Source organism: Prionailurus bengalensis, chromosome B3 (genome assembly GCF_016509475.1).
Source record: "Prionailurus bengalensis isolate Pbe53 chromosome B3, Fcat_Pben_1.1_paternal_pri, whole genome shotgun sequence".
NCBI classification, from domain to species: Eukaryota; Metazoa; Chordata; class Mammalia; order Carnivora; family Felidae; genus Prionailurus; species Prionailurus bengalensis.
Window position 1 is genome coordinate 81,710,521 of NC_057355.1, and position 14,510 is coordinate 81,725,030.

Here is a 14,510-nt window from a genome sequence, read left to right on the forward strand (position 1 = left end):
TTATAGCAACACTATTGCCGATAGCCAAAGTATGGAAAGAGCCCAAAAATCCATCGACTGATGAATAGATAAAGAAGAGGTGGTATATATATGCAATGGAATATTACTTGGTGATAACAAAGAATGAAATCTTGCCATATGGAACAATGTGGGTGGAACTAGAGTATATTATGCTAAACGAAATAAGTCAGAGAAAGACAAATATCCTATGGCTTCACTCATATGTGGAATTTAAGATACAAAACAAATGAATATAAGGGAAGGCAAACAAAAATAATATAAAAACAGAGAGATAAACCATAAGAGACTCTTAAATACAGAGAACAAACTGAGGGTTGTTGGAGGTGTGTTGGGTGGGGGATGGGCTAAATGAGTGAGGGGCATTAAGGAGGATGCTGTTGGGATGGGCACTGGGTGTTACATGTCGGTGATGAATCACTAAATTCTCCTGAAATCATTATTGCACTATATGTTAACTAACTTGGATTTAAATTAAAAAAAAAAATTCAGAGTACTGAGTGAGGAACTTAGCATCAAGTATTAAAATGAAAGATAAGGTAATTTTAAAAAATCAATTATGTAACAGAGGGGTGGAAGTGTTAAACTGGATCCTAAAGCCATTCCTCTAACAGGAATTTTCCTTACTTGCTCTTCCCCCTCCTCCATAAGCAAACAGACATAGCACACTACCCTTACCCAAAACGATAAAATAAAAATGCTGTTTTATACAATAATCTTCAGATAGGTAAAAAGCCTCAAACTGCTTTCCTCCTCTATTTTCTGCATGGTTTTAGGAAGCTTTATGCACACCATGCTTTGAGATTTCCAATTAGAAGCAGTAGCAATTTTGTTTTGAATAGCTCTAAAGAAGCTATTGGCTGGATGTTTCCCCCTCAGTACCCTTTGGCCTACCTTTTAAATTTCTTTTGGGAAATGCAGCTTGCTGCCAGTAATTCATTCTCTCACTTTGTTCATGGAATTTACTCAATTTGGTTATGAGTTAGAAAGAGAACACTTACCCTAATTTTGGTATATTCTTCCTTAGTTTGATTTCACGTATAACATATTGGTGGCAAAACTGTTGCACATCCTTTGAATTTCAGGATCTGATTCTGTCCAATAAGAAGTCATCCAGATTTTGCTCACAGAAAAATCTTTTTTTCTTAATTATCCTCCTGCCTCCTCCCTAACTTGGCTTTCACCGATTCATTTTACTTCTCTAATTTTTTTTTTCTCAGTAAATTATTTTCCCCATCCAATCTACTTGAGGAGTAAGAAGGCCCTTAACCCTCAGCAGGGCAGTATTGGAAGAGCCACTAAGAGGAAGCAAGCAGAGTATATATGAAGAAATGAGTTTCAAAACCAGCTACTTGGCTCCTATAATTTTGAGTCTGGAAAGTGGGTCACGTGCACTGTTCACATCCAATTCTTGTGATTGCTGTTTTGCTTTGCTTTGGAAGAGTTGCCCTCAGAATTGTAAATGCTTTTCCCTGCATTGCAGTTTAGCTAAGAACATTGTAAAGGAATTGATGTTGATTTTCAGTGCTTTTGCTGCAGTACTTTATCTGGTTTGGGGAAGGTTCTTGTTCTTAGTTTTCTAGGTTTGTAGGCTTGGATTTTGGCAAAAAAACAGGTTGATGTCATAAATAAGAGGACTTATTTTTGGGGGTTAGTGTCTAGAAGTAACTTTTTCTGCATTTTATATATTACCATGGTGATAGAAGGCTTTCTAATCTTTTTCTGTATTTGAAGTCTTTACTAAGGGTATCAGTACTTTATTTTTATTTTGAGAGAGAGAGAGAGAGAACTTGCAAGCATGGGGGAGGACAGAGGGAGGGAGGGAGGGAGGGAGGGAGAGAGAGAGAGAGAGAGAGAATATGAATGAATGAATCTTAAGCAGATTCCATGCCCAGTGTGGAGCCCAAAATGGGGCTTGATCTCACAACTGTGAGATCATGACCTAAGCCAAAATTACGAATCGGATGCTTAATGAACTGAACCACCCAGGCTCCCCAGTACTTTTTTCCCCCTTGAATCATACAGACCAAGGATTTAAGGTTTTTCTTTTCTTAATCTTAGTTTTACCCCTGATTTACTTTCTCTGTTACTAGATGAAAATGTGGAACTTAAGAGAATTGCTTCTTGTTAAAGAATATGTTACTTACCTTGCTCTGGAAAGGAAAAAAAGCACAACAAAATTCTAATGCAGCCCTTTTATATTTGAAACCCTACTGAACCTAATCATGCTAGTCTGTAGGTTTAAAAGTTGCCCTCTTTTTAACGAGCCCTTTCATACCATGTTTGTGGCTTTCGTTTTCAAAGATATATGTGGTGTACTTTTATCATATATTTTTTTATAGCAGCCTGCCATAGCCATTGTTTGCATTAGATTTTCTTTCTGGAAGTCCTGTTTTTCCGGAGTTGAGATCAATAGAAAAATGAAGATGACATGGATTTTCATGACGAAAAGTGGTGGTTAGGAATAGGTTGCAAGGAAATTTATGACACTTTCTTTAACACCAGAATACTTTTAACATCGTGTACGTTATCTAATTTTAAATCTTATAACTTAAAATGTCTGTATAGAAGTATTAGAAGAGGGACTTACACGAAATCATAGAATATTAAAGCTTGAGAGGGACCTTAGGGATCATGTAGTAACCATCCTGATATCCTACAGAGGAACAAATGGAGGTTTGTTCATTCATTTATTAGTTCCTTGATCCATCTGTCCATTCACTGAACAAATATTTATTTAATGTCTACTGGTTTAGATGCTTGGGGATTTCCCTACCCTTATGGAGTTTACTGTAAATAGATAATAAACATCATAAGTAACCTAAAGAGTTAGAAATTGATAAATGTGATCTGGGTTGGAGTGGTGCTTGAGGGTGAAGGTGGATTTCAATTTAAAATAGGATAGGCAGCCCTGAATATATGATATGTCAGCGGAGAGTTGAAGGAGATGAGAAAATGGACTTATGACTATATGAGGAAAGAGAATGTCGGGCAAAAGGAACAGCGAGTTTAAGGACTAGGGAGTAGGAGCATGTCTAGCTTTTTATTCAAAGAATAGTAAAAAGATACTTGGCTCTTGGAGTAAGAAGTGGAGTGGAGTAAAATGTGATGAAAATTAATAGGGTTGGGAGATAGGGGGTGGGGAACTGGCTAGATTATATGGAGTCTGATGAATTGTTATAAGGACTTTGGTTTTTACATGAGTGAAATGAGGGGAGATTGGGGGCGTAATGAGGGTTTTGAGCATGCATGAATGTATGTATGTTTCATCTGAATCATTACAACTGCACTGTTGAGGAGAGATGCCAAGGTAGGGTTGCTAGATTTAGAAAATAAAAATATAGGACACCCACTCAGTTAAATTTGAATTTCAGATAAATAACGAATGATTTTTATATACATATGTCCCATGCAATATGTGACTATTCACCCATATGGCAGAATGTTAAACACTGTTTTATATGTATGTATGTATGTATATGTGTGTGTGTGTGTATTTTTTTTTAAACTCTTCAATGTTACTGTTGATTACTGTAAATTACCATTACCATAATCCTGTTGGTCCCAAGGCTTGGGCCCTTACAACAAAATTTTGTCTTGATCTTTCCTGTATTATCAATATTACTGTTTTTCACTTTGTAGTCATCGTATACCTTAGTGTTACAAATGCAGTTTGTTGGACCCCAATCTAGACCTTCTGAATCAGAATTTCTTGGGGTGGAGCATGATATCTGCATGACTGTGTACTGTTCTAGGTACTAGGTACAGGAACAAAACATACAAAAATTCTTACCCTAATGGAATTAACATTCTGCTGGGGAGACATAATAAACAAGACAAGTAAATATACATTATATTAAATATTGGCATAGCTGTTGAGAAGAAAGAAAAAGCAGGAAGGGAATGGGAAGTATCCAATATAATGATGAGGGAGTTGCATTTTTAGATAGGGTGGTCAGTGAAGACCTCACTGTGTGGTGATGTTTGATTTAAGATTTGAAGGAAGTGATGGAGAGAACCAGGGAGGTACTTGGGTGAACAGAATTCTAGGCTGAAGGAACAGCTGCAAAAGGCAGGTGCGTACCTGGTGTGGTTAAGACACTGCACAGGGGAAGTATGTGGAGTGGAGTGAAAGGGGGAGGAGTAGAAGAGGAGATGGGAGAGATAAAGGGGAATGGCTGGTGATTGTTAGCATTTAGGCTTATGGTGGAGAGAGATTTGGATCCTAGGCCCAGCTGTGGCATTATCCCTCGGTGTGTTTCTTCATCACTAAAAAGTGGACAGAAGACTAAGATGATCTCTTAGGTTTCTTCCTGCCTTAAAATTCTTTAATTTGAAATCTATTGTTTCTCTAATTTTTTTCCCAGTTCTTTTGCAAGCAAGTAGTTAATAATTTGAGATTCTTTTGTATTTTTCATGAGCCTATCTCTTTTTATGCTCCATCCAGCCAGGTGAACTTTTTTCTTTATGTTGTCCTTGTTCCTCTTTCTTAACTGAACTTGAAGATTTAGATCGTCCTTTGGTAAATAGTAGGCAATTGTTTTCTTATCTAACCATTAGATCTTATAATCAAATTCTTTTTTTAATTGTTTTAAAAAATTTTATTTATTTAAAAAAAATTTTTTTTTCAACGTTTTTATTTATTTTTGGGACAGAGAGAGACAGAGCATGAACGGGGGAGGGGCAGAGAGAGAGGGAGACACAGAATCGGAAACAGGCTCCAAGCTCTGAGCCATCAGCCCAGAGCCTGACGCGGGGCTCGAACTCCCGGACCACGAGATCGTGACCTGGCTGAAGTCGGACGCTTAACTGACTGCGCCACCCAGGCGCCCCTATTTATTTATTTTTAAATTTACATCCAAGTTAGCATATAGTGCAAAAATGATTTCAGGAGTAGATTCCAGTGATTCATCCCCTATCTATAATACCCAGGACTCATCCCAACAAGTGTCTTCCTTAATGTCCCTTACCCATCTCCCCACCCACAGCCCCACCAGCAACCCTCAGTTCTCTGTTTAAGGGTCTCTTAAGTTTTGTCCCCCTCCTTGTTTTTATATTATTTTTGCTTCCCTTCCTTATATTCATCTGTTTTGTATCTTAAATTCCACTTATGAGTGAAGTCATACAATATTTGTCTTTCTCTAATTTTGCTTAGCAGTATACCGTCTAGTTCCATCTATGTAGTTGCAAATGGCAAGATTTCATTCTTTTTTATCACTGAGTAATGCTCCATCATATAGATATACCACCTCCTCTTTATCCATTCATCAGTCAATGGACATTTGGGCTCTTTCCACACTCAGTACATTGTCTGCATCTTTTCCCCATTGAGGATATTAGTGGTGGGTCCATCACATGTGGCTTTTAAGATCTTGAGGTATGATCCTTCTCTCTCTACTTTCTTGAGGGCTTTTATCAAGACAGAAAGCTATATTTTGTCAAATGCTTTCTCTACATATTGAGAGGATCATGTGTTTCTTGTCCTTTCTTTTACTGATGTGATGAATCACATTGATTGTTTTGCAGATATTGAACCAGCCCTGCATCCAAGGTATAAATCCCACTTGGTCGTGGTGATAATTTTTTTAATGTATTGTTGGATCTAGTTGTCTAGTATCTTGTTGAGGATTTTGCATCTGTGTTCCTCAGAGAAATTGGTCTTTTGTTCCCCTTTTTAGTGGATCTTTGTCTGGTTTTGGAATCAAGGTAATGCTGGCTTTGTAGAATGAGTTTGGAAGTTTTCCTTCCATTTCTTTTTTTTTTGGAACAGCTTCAAAAGAGTAGGTGTTTACTCTTCTTTAAATGTTTGATAGAATTCCACTGGAAAGCCATTTGGCCCTGTACTCGTGTTTGTTTGGAGCTTTTTGATTACTATTTTGATTTCTTTACTGGTTATGGTCTGTTCAAAATTTCTATTTCTTCCTGTTTCAGTTTTGGTAGTTTGTATGTTTCTAGGAATTTGTCTGTTTCTTCCAGATTACCCAATTTATTGATGTATAATTGCTCATAATATTTTCTTATTATTGTTTGTATTTCCACTGTGTTGGTTGTGATCTCTCCTCTTTCATTCTTGATTTTATTTATTTGGGTCCTTTCCTTTTTCATTTTGAACTGGCTAGAGGCTTATCAATTTTGTTAATTCTTTCAAAGAGCCAGCTCCTGGTTTCATTGATCTGTTTTTTGTTTGTTTGTTTGTTTTGTTTTTGTTTTTGTTTTGATAGCATTTATTTCTGCTCTAATCTTTGTTATTTCTCGTCTTTTGCTGTTTTTGAGTTTTATTTAAGGTGTAAGGTTAGGTTGTGTATCAGACCTTTCTTCCTTCTTTAGGAAGGCCTGGATTGGTATATACTTCCCTCTTATGATTGCCTTTACTGCGTCCCAGAGGTTTGGGGCTGTGGTGTTATCATTTTCTTTGGCTTCTGTGTACTTTTTAATTTCCTTTTTAACTTCTTGGTTAGCCCATTCATTCTTTAGTAGGATGTTCTTTAGTCTCCAAGTATTTGTTGTCTTTTTAAATTTTTTCTTGTTGATTTTGAGTTTCATAGCATTGTGGTCTGAAAATATGCATGGTATGATCTCTATATTTTTGTACTTGTTGAGGGCTGATTTGTGTCCCAGTATGTGATCTATTCTGGAGAATGTTCCATGTGCGCTTGAGAAGAATGTGTATTCTACTTTAGGATGAAATGTTCTGAATATATCTGTTAGGTCCATCCGGTCCAGTGTGTCATTCATAGCCATTGTTTCCTTGTTGATTTTCTGTTTAGATGATCTGTCGATTGTTGTAAGTGGAGTGTTGAAGTCCCCTACTATTATGGGATTATTATCAATGACTTTCTGTATGTTTGTGATTAACTGATTTATGTATTTGGGTGCTTTCACATTTGGAGCATAAATGTTTACAATTGTTAGGTCTTCTTGGTGGTTAGACTTCTTAATTATGATATAATGCCCTTCTTCATCTCTTGTTACGGTCTTTATTTTAAAATCTAGATTGTCACATGTAAGTATAGCTACTCCGGCTTTCTTTTGGTGACCATTAGCGTGATAGATGGTTCTCCATCCCCTTACTTCCAATCTGAAGGTGTCTTTAGGTCTCAAATGGGTCTTTTGTAAACAGCATATAGATGGGTCTTGTTTTCTTATTCATTCTGTCACCCTCTGCCTTTTGATTGTAGTGTTTAGTCCATTGACATTTAGAGTGAATAATGAAAGATATGAATTTATTGCCATTGTGTTGCCTGTAGAGTTGGAGTTTCTGGTAGTGCTCTCTGGTCCTTTCTAGTCTTTGTTGCTTTTGGTCTGGTTTTTTTTTTTTTTTTCCATCTTTTCTCCCCTCAGAGAGTCCCCCTTAGCATTTTGTACAGGGCTGGGTTAGTGGTCATGAACTCCTTTAGTTTTTGTTTTTCTGGGAAACTATCTCTTCTTCTATTTTGAAGAACAGCCTTGCTGGAAAAGGAATTCTTGGCTGCATATTTTTCTGATTCAGCATATTGAATATATCCTGTCACTCCTTTCTGGCCTGTTAATCAAATTCTTATTTAATCTTAGCTAATAGAATTAAGAAACATATTTTTCTCTACCAAGAGATTGAAATTTTTATGAATGGCAATTTGACTTAAAGCAAGGCAGAAAGAGAGGAAAGAACCTTGACTCAACTCTAAATCCCAAATGCCAGTCCAAGATTATGTAGAATGTAATGTGCAGGGAATCATAGGATTCTTAACTGGATACTTCAATGGGAAGGATAAACTTTAGGTAAGTTGTAGTCTTAAATGAGTGTTCACTTAGAAATAATTGGGTGAGATTCTTCTAAAATGTTGTTTTGGTGGGTTCTCTTAGCAGATGACATGGATAGAAGAAACATGTCATGAAGTTTTAGGATCTTTAATATAAACTCCACTGAAAGAACAAAGCAGTATCAAAACTGTTGTTCAGGTGCCTTTGAAACCCAACACAAGAAAATAGGACTTGTAGGCTCTCAAATTGGGGCTTTCATGCAGTAGTAATGAAACAGTATAGTCACTTAGCAAGTCTGCTACCTTTTAGCTTTCACAGGGTATTATGAATTATAAAGAAACAAATCCCAAAATCTATCTGTCTTGTTTTACGGCATCTGCTAAGAGTTTGTGAACTGCAGGATAATCAGAAAAAGAATATAATATTAGGTACCAGCATACATTTATGGTGACATTAAAGATTGGGTAATCATGTTTTACAGTAGTAACTTTATAGTTATTTTTGTTAATGATCATTTTATCTGTTGTGTATGTGGTGAGGCTTTTGTAGTGATTATTCTTTCAAGCCTTGCTGAAATTAAGTGTAAGAGAAGTCCTAATTGGAGCTTTCTTGACTAAATGTAATTATTTTAGGAGGAATGAGGTGGAAAGGATTCATAAAATTTAGCTAGTTAGACACCCAGCAGCATATATCTATTTATAGCCTTCTATCTTGCTCATTTATGTTCCTACAATATAGAACTGTCTTTGAAAATTTAAATTGAAAGACTATTTATGCATCTATAATAGGAACCTGTTTAAAAATAATGGAGTAAATTATGAAAAACAAATAAAGTTTATTTGGCACCTGTTGAACATTATTGAATTCTAGAGTTGAAAATTTAAGCTAATTTCTGTGTAGCTATGGTAATTATACTGGTCCAGAAGCTATGAATTCTAGAGTTGAAAATTTAAGCTAATTTCTGTGTAGCTATGGTAATTATACTGGTCCAGAAGCTACGCCAGTTCTAAGAATGATATGTTTTACTTAGTATAGGCTTGACATTTTTGTTTAATGGACAAAATGTTTTATTCATGATATATAAAGTCTAAGCAAGACATGCTTAGTTCCAGTGAGACCGCATGAAAAGTGTGCTCTTTATTGTTTTTAGAAACTACCCAATTAAGGATATGGAACTAAATCTTTACTAGTGTCAGATAGTTCCTCTGACACTAAAAGAGACGACTGTGTCCTACCTGCTCTTGGCAAAACCCAAATTAGATTGTTGGGTGATTGAATAACTTGGTTATGAAAAAGCTTATTTTCTAAATCAATTTTGGCAAACTGACCTGTGGACTAAATCCTCTCTGTTTTTGTAAATAAAGTTTTATTGGAACACAGCCATGCTCATTCATTACATACTGTCTGTGCTTTGATGCTACAGTGGTAGTGTTGAGTAGTTGTGGATCATATGGTTCACAATGCCTTAAATAGTACTGTTTGGCCCTTTAGGGAAAAGTATGTTGTCCCCTGCTAAGTCTTTTGTACTCAGATCATGTTAAAGTTTTGGTTATAGTTTCTCATCTTTAAGTGAGCGTAATACCACCTTGCACGATTGCTGTGAGGAGTCAGTGAGAAATGTAAATAAAATGTTTAGGGTGCCTGGCTTAAAGAAGGAATTCAAGCATTGGGGAGGTATAATTAGGGGAAGTTTATATTTGGGTAATTTAGGATGGCATGCTTTCTAAAAATTTTCTTTTTTTTTTTTGTTATTTTTTTGACTTCTAAAATTTTTCTAAATTTTCTAAATTCTGATTTGTCCATAGAACTCTAAATTCTAATTCTACAGCCACTAGCCTGTAGAGGCCTAGTTTATCCAGGTTCTTAATAAAAATTGCTGATTAATTTCCCTCAATCTTCTTCTCCCTCCCTCCTTCTCTGCCTCTGTCCCTCTCATCCTTCCTCTTTCCTCTCTTTCTCTGACCTTCATACCTTCATCTCCTCTGTTTCCTTTTTGATGTATGTCAACTTTGGTACTAAATTTAGGTCAGTGAGTAACTATTCCTAGGGAGAGTATGCAGAAAACCTAGCACATAGATTTTTTTTTGTTTGTTTATTTTGAGAGAGAGTGCGAGTGGGGGTGGGGCAGGGAGAGAGTGAGAGGGAGAATCCCAAGCAGGCTGTCAGCTCAGAGTCTGATGTGGGGTTCAATCCTATGAAGGAGATCATGACCTGGCTGAAATCAAGAGTCAGATGCTTAACTGACTGAGCCACCCAGGCACCCCTAGAAGATTCTGTTACCCTTAATTCCATTTTCTCGGAAACAGAGGAACTCTAAAATCTTGTAATCTCCTTCCCTACCAGCCCCTTATTATTATTTTTTTAAGTTTATTTATTTATTTTGAGAGAGTGAGGTGGGGGGAGACGGAGGGGCAGAGAGAAAGGGAGAGAATCCTAGGCAGGCTCCACGCTTAGAGTCTGACATAGTTCTTGAACTCATGAACCATGAGATCATGAGCTGAAATCCAGAGCCAAAACTCAACTGACTGAGCCACCCAGGTGCCCCTGCTCACTTTATTCATATGGGATTATGCATATTAATAGCCATCTAGGTATGCGTAAAATCTGTTTCTACCATAGTAAATATTATGGCAGATCCTCAGTTTTGTCTTGAACCTTGATACCAGGGGTTCACCTTTAGACAGGCATGGTTTTCTTCTGGGAGACAGGACAAATAGTTGATTCTCCTTAACATTTTGAAGGAAACTTGAAAATCTAGTGATGAAAAAATTGACCCCAGCAGTCTTAGTTTGCAAGCACCCACTTAGTTTCCTTGTTTCATGAAACCAAACTTAAAAAACTAAGTTATTTTACTTGACTTTACTTTTAGGAGATCAGTTTGAAACCTGGGACCTAACCTTTTCAAGTTTTTATAAAACTTGTAAATAACATTAAACATTAAATAAGAAAGGGAAAAATACCACTTAGATTATTTTTTGTTTTTATTGACATTTATTATTATGTAGTAGTTTTTAGTTTTGTACGTACCATGAGAAAAGACATGGAAAAGAGGTAAAATTCTAGGATGATATTGATGTCGGCAGTGCCTGGCTGGGTCCAAGGACCAGAGTGGGGACTTCCCTATAAGACCAGCTAAGAGGGTCCTTGGCCTTGCACAGGATAGAAATCAAGTGTGAGCTGGAGAAAGTGAAAGCAGAGTTTATTGAATGACATGAGTGACAGAGAGTAACAGACGGTCTGGGAGATTAGGAAAGGAAAGGAGAATGAGTCTCATTGTTGCTTGGGGTTAGGGGTTTATATATGGGAAGGGGATCTAGGGTACGTGTTCCTTTGGGGATCCTGCGTAGGGTCCAATCAAAGACAAGTGTCAGGTGAGTAATATGTGTTATTTCATAAATTACTGAAGGTAGCAGTACTGATGCCAGTTTCAGCTGAGGTTTGTTCAAAGCTAATGTCCTGGAACATATTTGGGATCCAGCTCTTCTGAGATGTTATCCGGTTTGGGGCCTAGGACAAAACTCAGAGAATGATTAACTTTTTTGCTTCTCCCTTAAAGTGATGACATAGCTTCTTTGGCTTATTCAGAGACAAATAAGGATCATGAGTAAATGGGGCCTATCAGAAAAATGGAGTCTTTCTAAGTGTCTGGTTTTTGTTTTTGGTGTTTTTTTTTTTGGTTTTTTTTTTTTTGCCAAAAAATGGAGTCTTTCTAAAATGGAATCCCTTCAGCTTCCTCACCTCAATGGTTATAGCATTAGCGGACCCTTGAATAATAGTATTGACAATTAGCTACATTTCTTAAGGTTTTAGTCTCTCTCATTTGAAAATCTTTTTATCCATAGTAAATTTAATTCTGTTTTGTTTAAGTTAATTTGTTTGTGGTTTAAAAAGGAGTTGAAAACAGGTCAGAATTTCTCATTGACTGTTCCTACCTTTTTAAAGCTAATACTTTTCTCATTTATTTTACAGTAAGCTGAGATTTTGGTAGAGGCAGGTTTTAATCCTTAGTCCTCTAGGCTCTGTGAGTCATACAGGGACATTAAATGATTTTCTTAGAACTGCAGTTTGAGTCAGTATAAAGTTAGGGACATAAATGTTGAATGTACCTTATTTTATGTATTAATAGGAACCAGACAGCAAGGTTTAAAAAGTAATTTTGTGTCTGGAAATAGGTAGATAACATGGAAGATGGGGGATTATTTAATTAAAAATGAGGATTTTTTTTTTTTTTGAGAGGTTAAGAATTTTATCTTGCCAGGATACAGGGAAAGAGGGAGGAGAGTTCTGAGTCTTGGTGAAATGTAACTTAAGGACGTATAGTTAGCATTAGCATTCTGTTTGCTTATATATGGAAAAACCAGTAACAGATTGATTTAATGTATCAAAAGAGAAATAGGTGGGGGGAGAAAAAAAAAAGACATACTTGGGAATAGTGAATTTTGTTTACCTTTACTTGGCTGTGTTGCTGATGAACTGGCACCTAGAGACCAGTCAGAATATTCTGCCCTCGGGTAGCTAGATGGGTCATCAAAGGAAAACAGTTTTAGTTGTTTATGAATTCTCCAGAAGAGCTTGGATGTTTAACTGTGACTTGTGTGTAAGGAGTTGTCTCCGCATTATGTCTGCCACTACCCTCATTAGCATTTCCATGCTGGATCTGCATCAGAATTTCTCACTTGCACTATTATAGTCTTGTTCCCATGATTTTTTTTTTTTCATTTTGTTATTCTTTGTTGTGTTAGATGGGCTTTCTAAGGGTTAATGCTCCATCTTCCTGTGGTTTTGTTTGCCATTGTAAGTCCTTATTTTAACATTGTGTGTAATTTGTTAGTCTTCAAATCAAAAAGGTTTTAGTCTACTTGAGACTATATGGGAGATCTGAACCACAATGTGTAAAGTGTATGTAGGGGGTTTCTCTTGTCAGTTTTCTAGAAGAAATTAGTAAACCAACAAAAAGTATTTGTCTAAGTAGTTGATAAGCTTTTACCTTACTGCTGCTTTGAAAATTTAGGTTAGGATTTTGGAATTTTTTTGTAAATTTTCTTTTTTTTATAGTCAGATTTACCATTGCTATATATGTTATCTTTGATGAAGAGTGGAAATAATCTTACAGTAGATTCTGTTTCCTTACAGTCAAAGGCCATTGGTTTACTAGATGTGGATGTGTATGGCCCTTCAATTCCAAAGATGATGAATCTGAAAGGAAATCCAGAATTATCACAGGGTAAGTAAAGAAGAGATAGATAGTACGGTAATAGACTTTTTAAATTACCTCCTGAGTGTCAGGCATTGTGCCATGTACCATGTGCACCTTATACACAGTGCAGTATAGTAATTCTGAAATCAGACATGAAGCCTGACTGTCCAGGTTTGAATCCTAGCTGTCACTGACTGACTGTGTGGCTTTGGGTGAATTGTTTAACCTCTTTGTACCTCACCTCTGCCCCATATGTAAAGTCAGGTGAGCAATTACCAGAGTTGCGGTGAGAAATCACTCAATCAGAAATTGCTGTTCAGTGTAATGCATTTGAAACAGTGCCTGGCACATGGTCAGTCATCATCATTATCTCTTTATGTTAAATGTGTGGATGTATGGGAGTATTTGAATAGAAGGTATGTATTTGTGTTGGAAGACATGAAAATTATTTTTTCTAATCAGATTTTTGTCATGTTTGTCTTAAAGTAGTTTAAAAAACCCTGAAACCATTAGTTTCTTTTCCCAGCCTTCACTGCTGTCAATAGGACAGAGTAATTTTTTGAGTAAATCTTTAATATTTACTGTGCTTGGTATTACACTTTCTTCCAAAGCTGTCAAATATAAAGCATGAAGAACAAGAAATGCTGTGATGAGAAAATGAAGTCTTGGAAAGGGGCGCCTGTCTGGCTCATTTTGTAGAGCATCAAGCCCCACATTGGGTATGGAGCCTACTTAAAAAAAAAAAAAGTATTGGAAATTGGTTTATTAAAATTTATTTCTAATTACAATAAGTATATAATTGACTAATTTCTTTTCATTTCTTATTGGGCTTTTTTATTTTCCATAGATCTAGGACACAATGATTATATTTACCATAGGTATTTATTGGATTATCTATGTAAATAATACAAGTATTTTGTATTTCATTATTAAATGTTAGTTAATTAGACATCGTCTACTATTGTTGAATGTGTTTTTGTTTGTGCTTTAGTTGCTGGAGTCAATTACAATGTTAAATTCTGAATTGTAGGAAACTTGAATATCTAGTGATGATAAAATTGACCCCAGCAGTCTTATTTTGTAAGCACCCACTTAGTTATTTTCTTGTTTCGTGAAAATGCTTTATTTTATATAACTTACAAAGCTAAGTTATTCTAGTTTCTTTGTTCTTTGTCCTTTTAGTGGAATGCATACTTGGTTTGCAGATATGTGACATATGCCAAGATGTCAAATTTCTTTCACAAAGAGGGAGTAATGAATTTGTGTACTTTAAATGATAGACTTATTACGTCTGTCTCTTGATTAAAGTAATGTGAAAACTAGTGCGTGCAGCACATGAATAATGGTGAAATGGAGCCCTTGGTGTCAGTTTTTTCTTAAGTAGTCTGTCCACTCTATGCCAACATAAATACTTGAAGTGAACTTTAATTTCTTTCTTCTTGTTTTACTGAAGCTGTAATCTTAAATTTGATGTTTGCAAATTGGCTGCCATTAAATAGGCTTTCTGGTAAAGATGAGATACTAGAAATCTTGGAAAGCCTTAAAAGAACCCTTC

The 14,510-nt window shown here is 36.1% G+C and overlaps 1 protein-coding gene across 1 annotated transcript in view; it reads left to right on the plus strand.

Moving 5' to 3' along the window:
* Positions 1–14,510, plus strand: part of NUBPL (nucleotide binding protein like) — a 226,356-nt gene that overhangs the window by 34,716 nt on the left and 177,130 nt on the right. Inside the window, exon 4 of the mRNA XM_043554347.1 lies at positions 12,892–12,982. Coding sequence (XP_043410282.1) covers positions 12,892–12,982 — 91 coding nt within the window. The remainder of the gene's footprint in view (positions 1–12,891; positions 12,983–14,510) is intronic.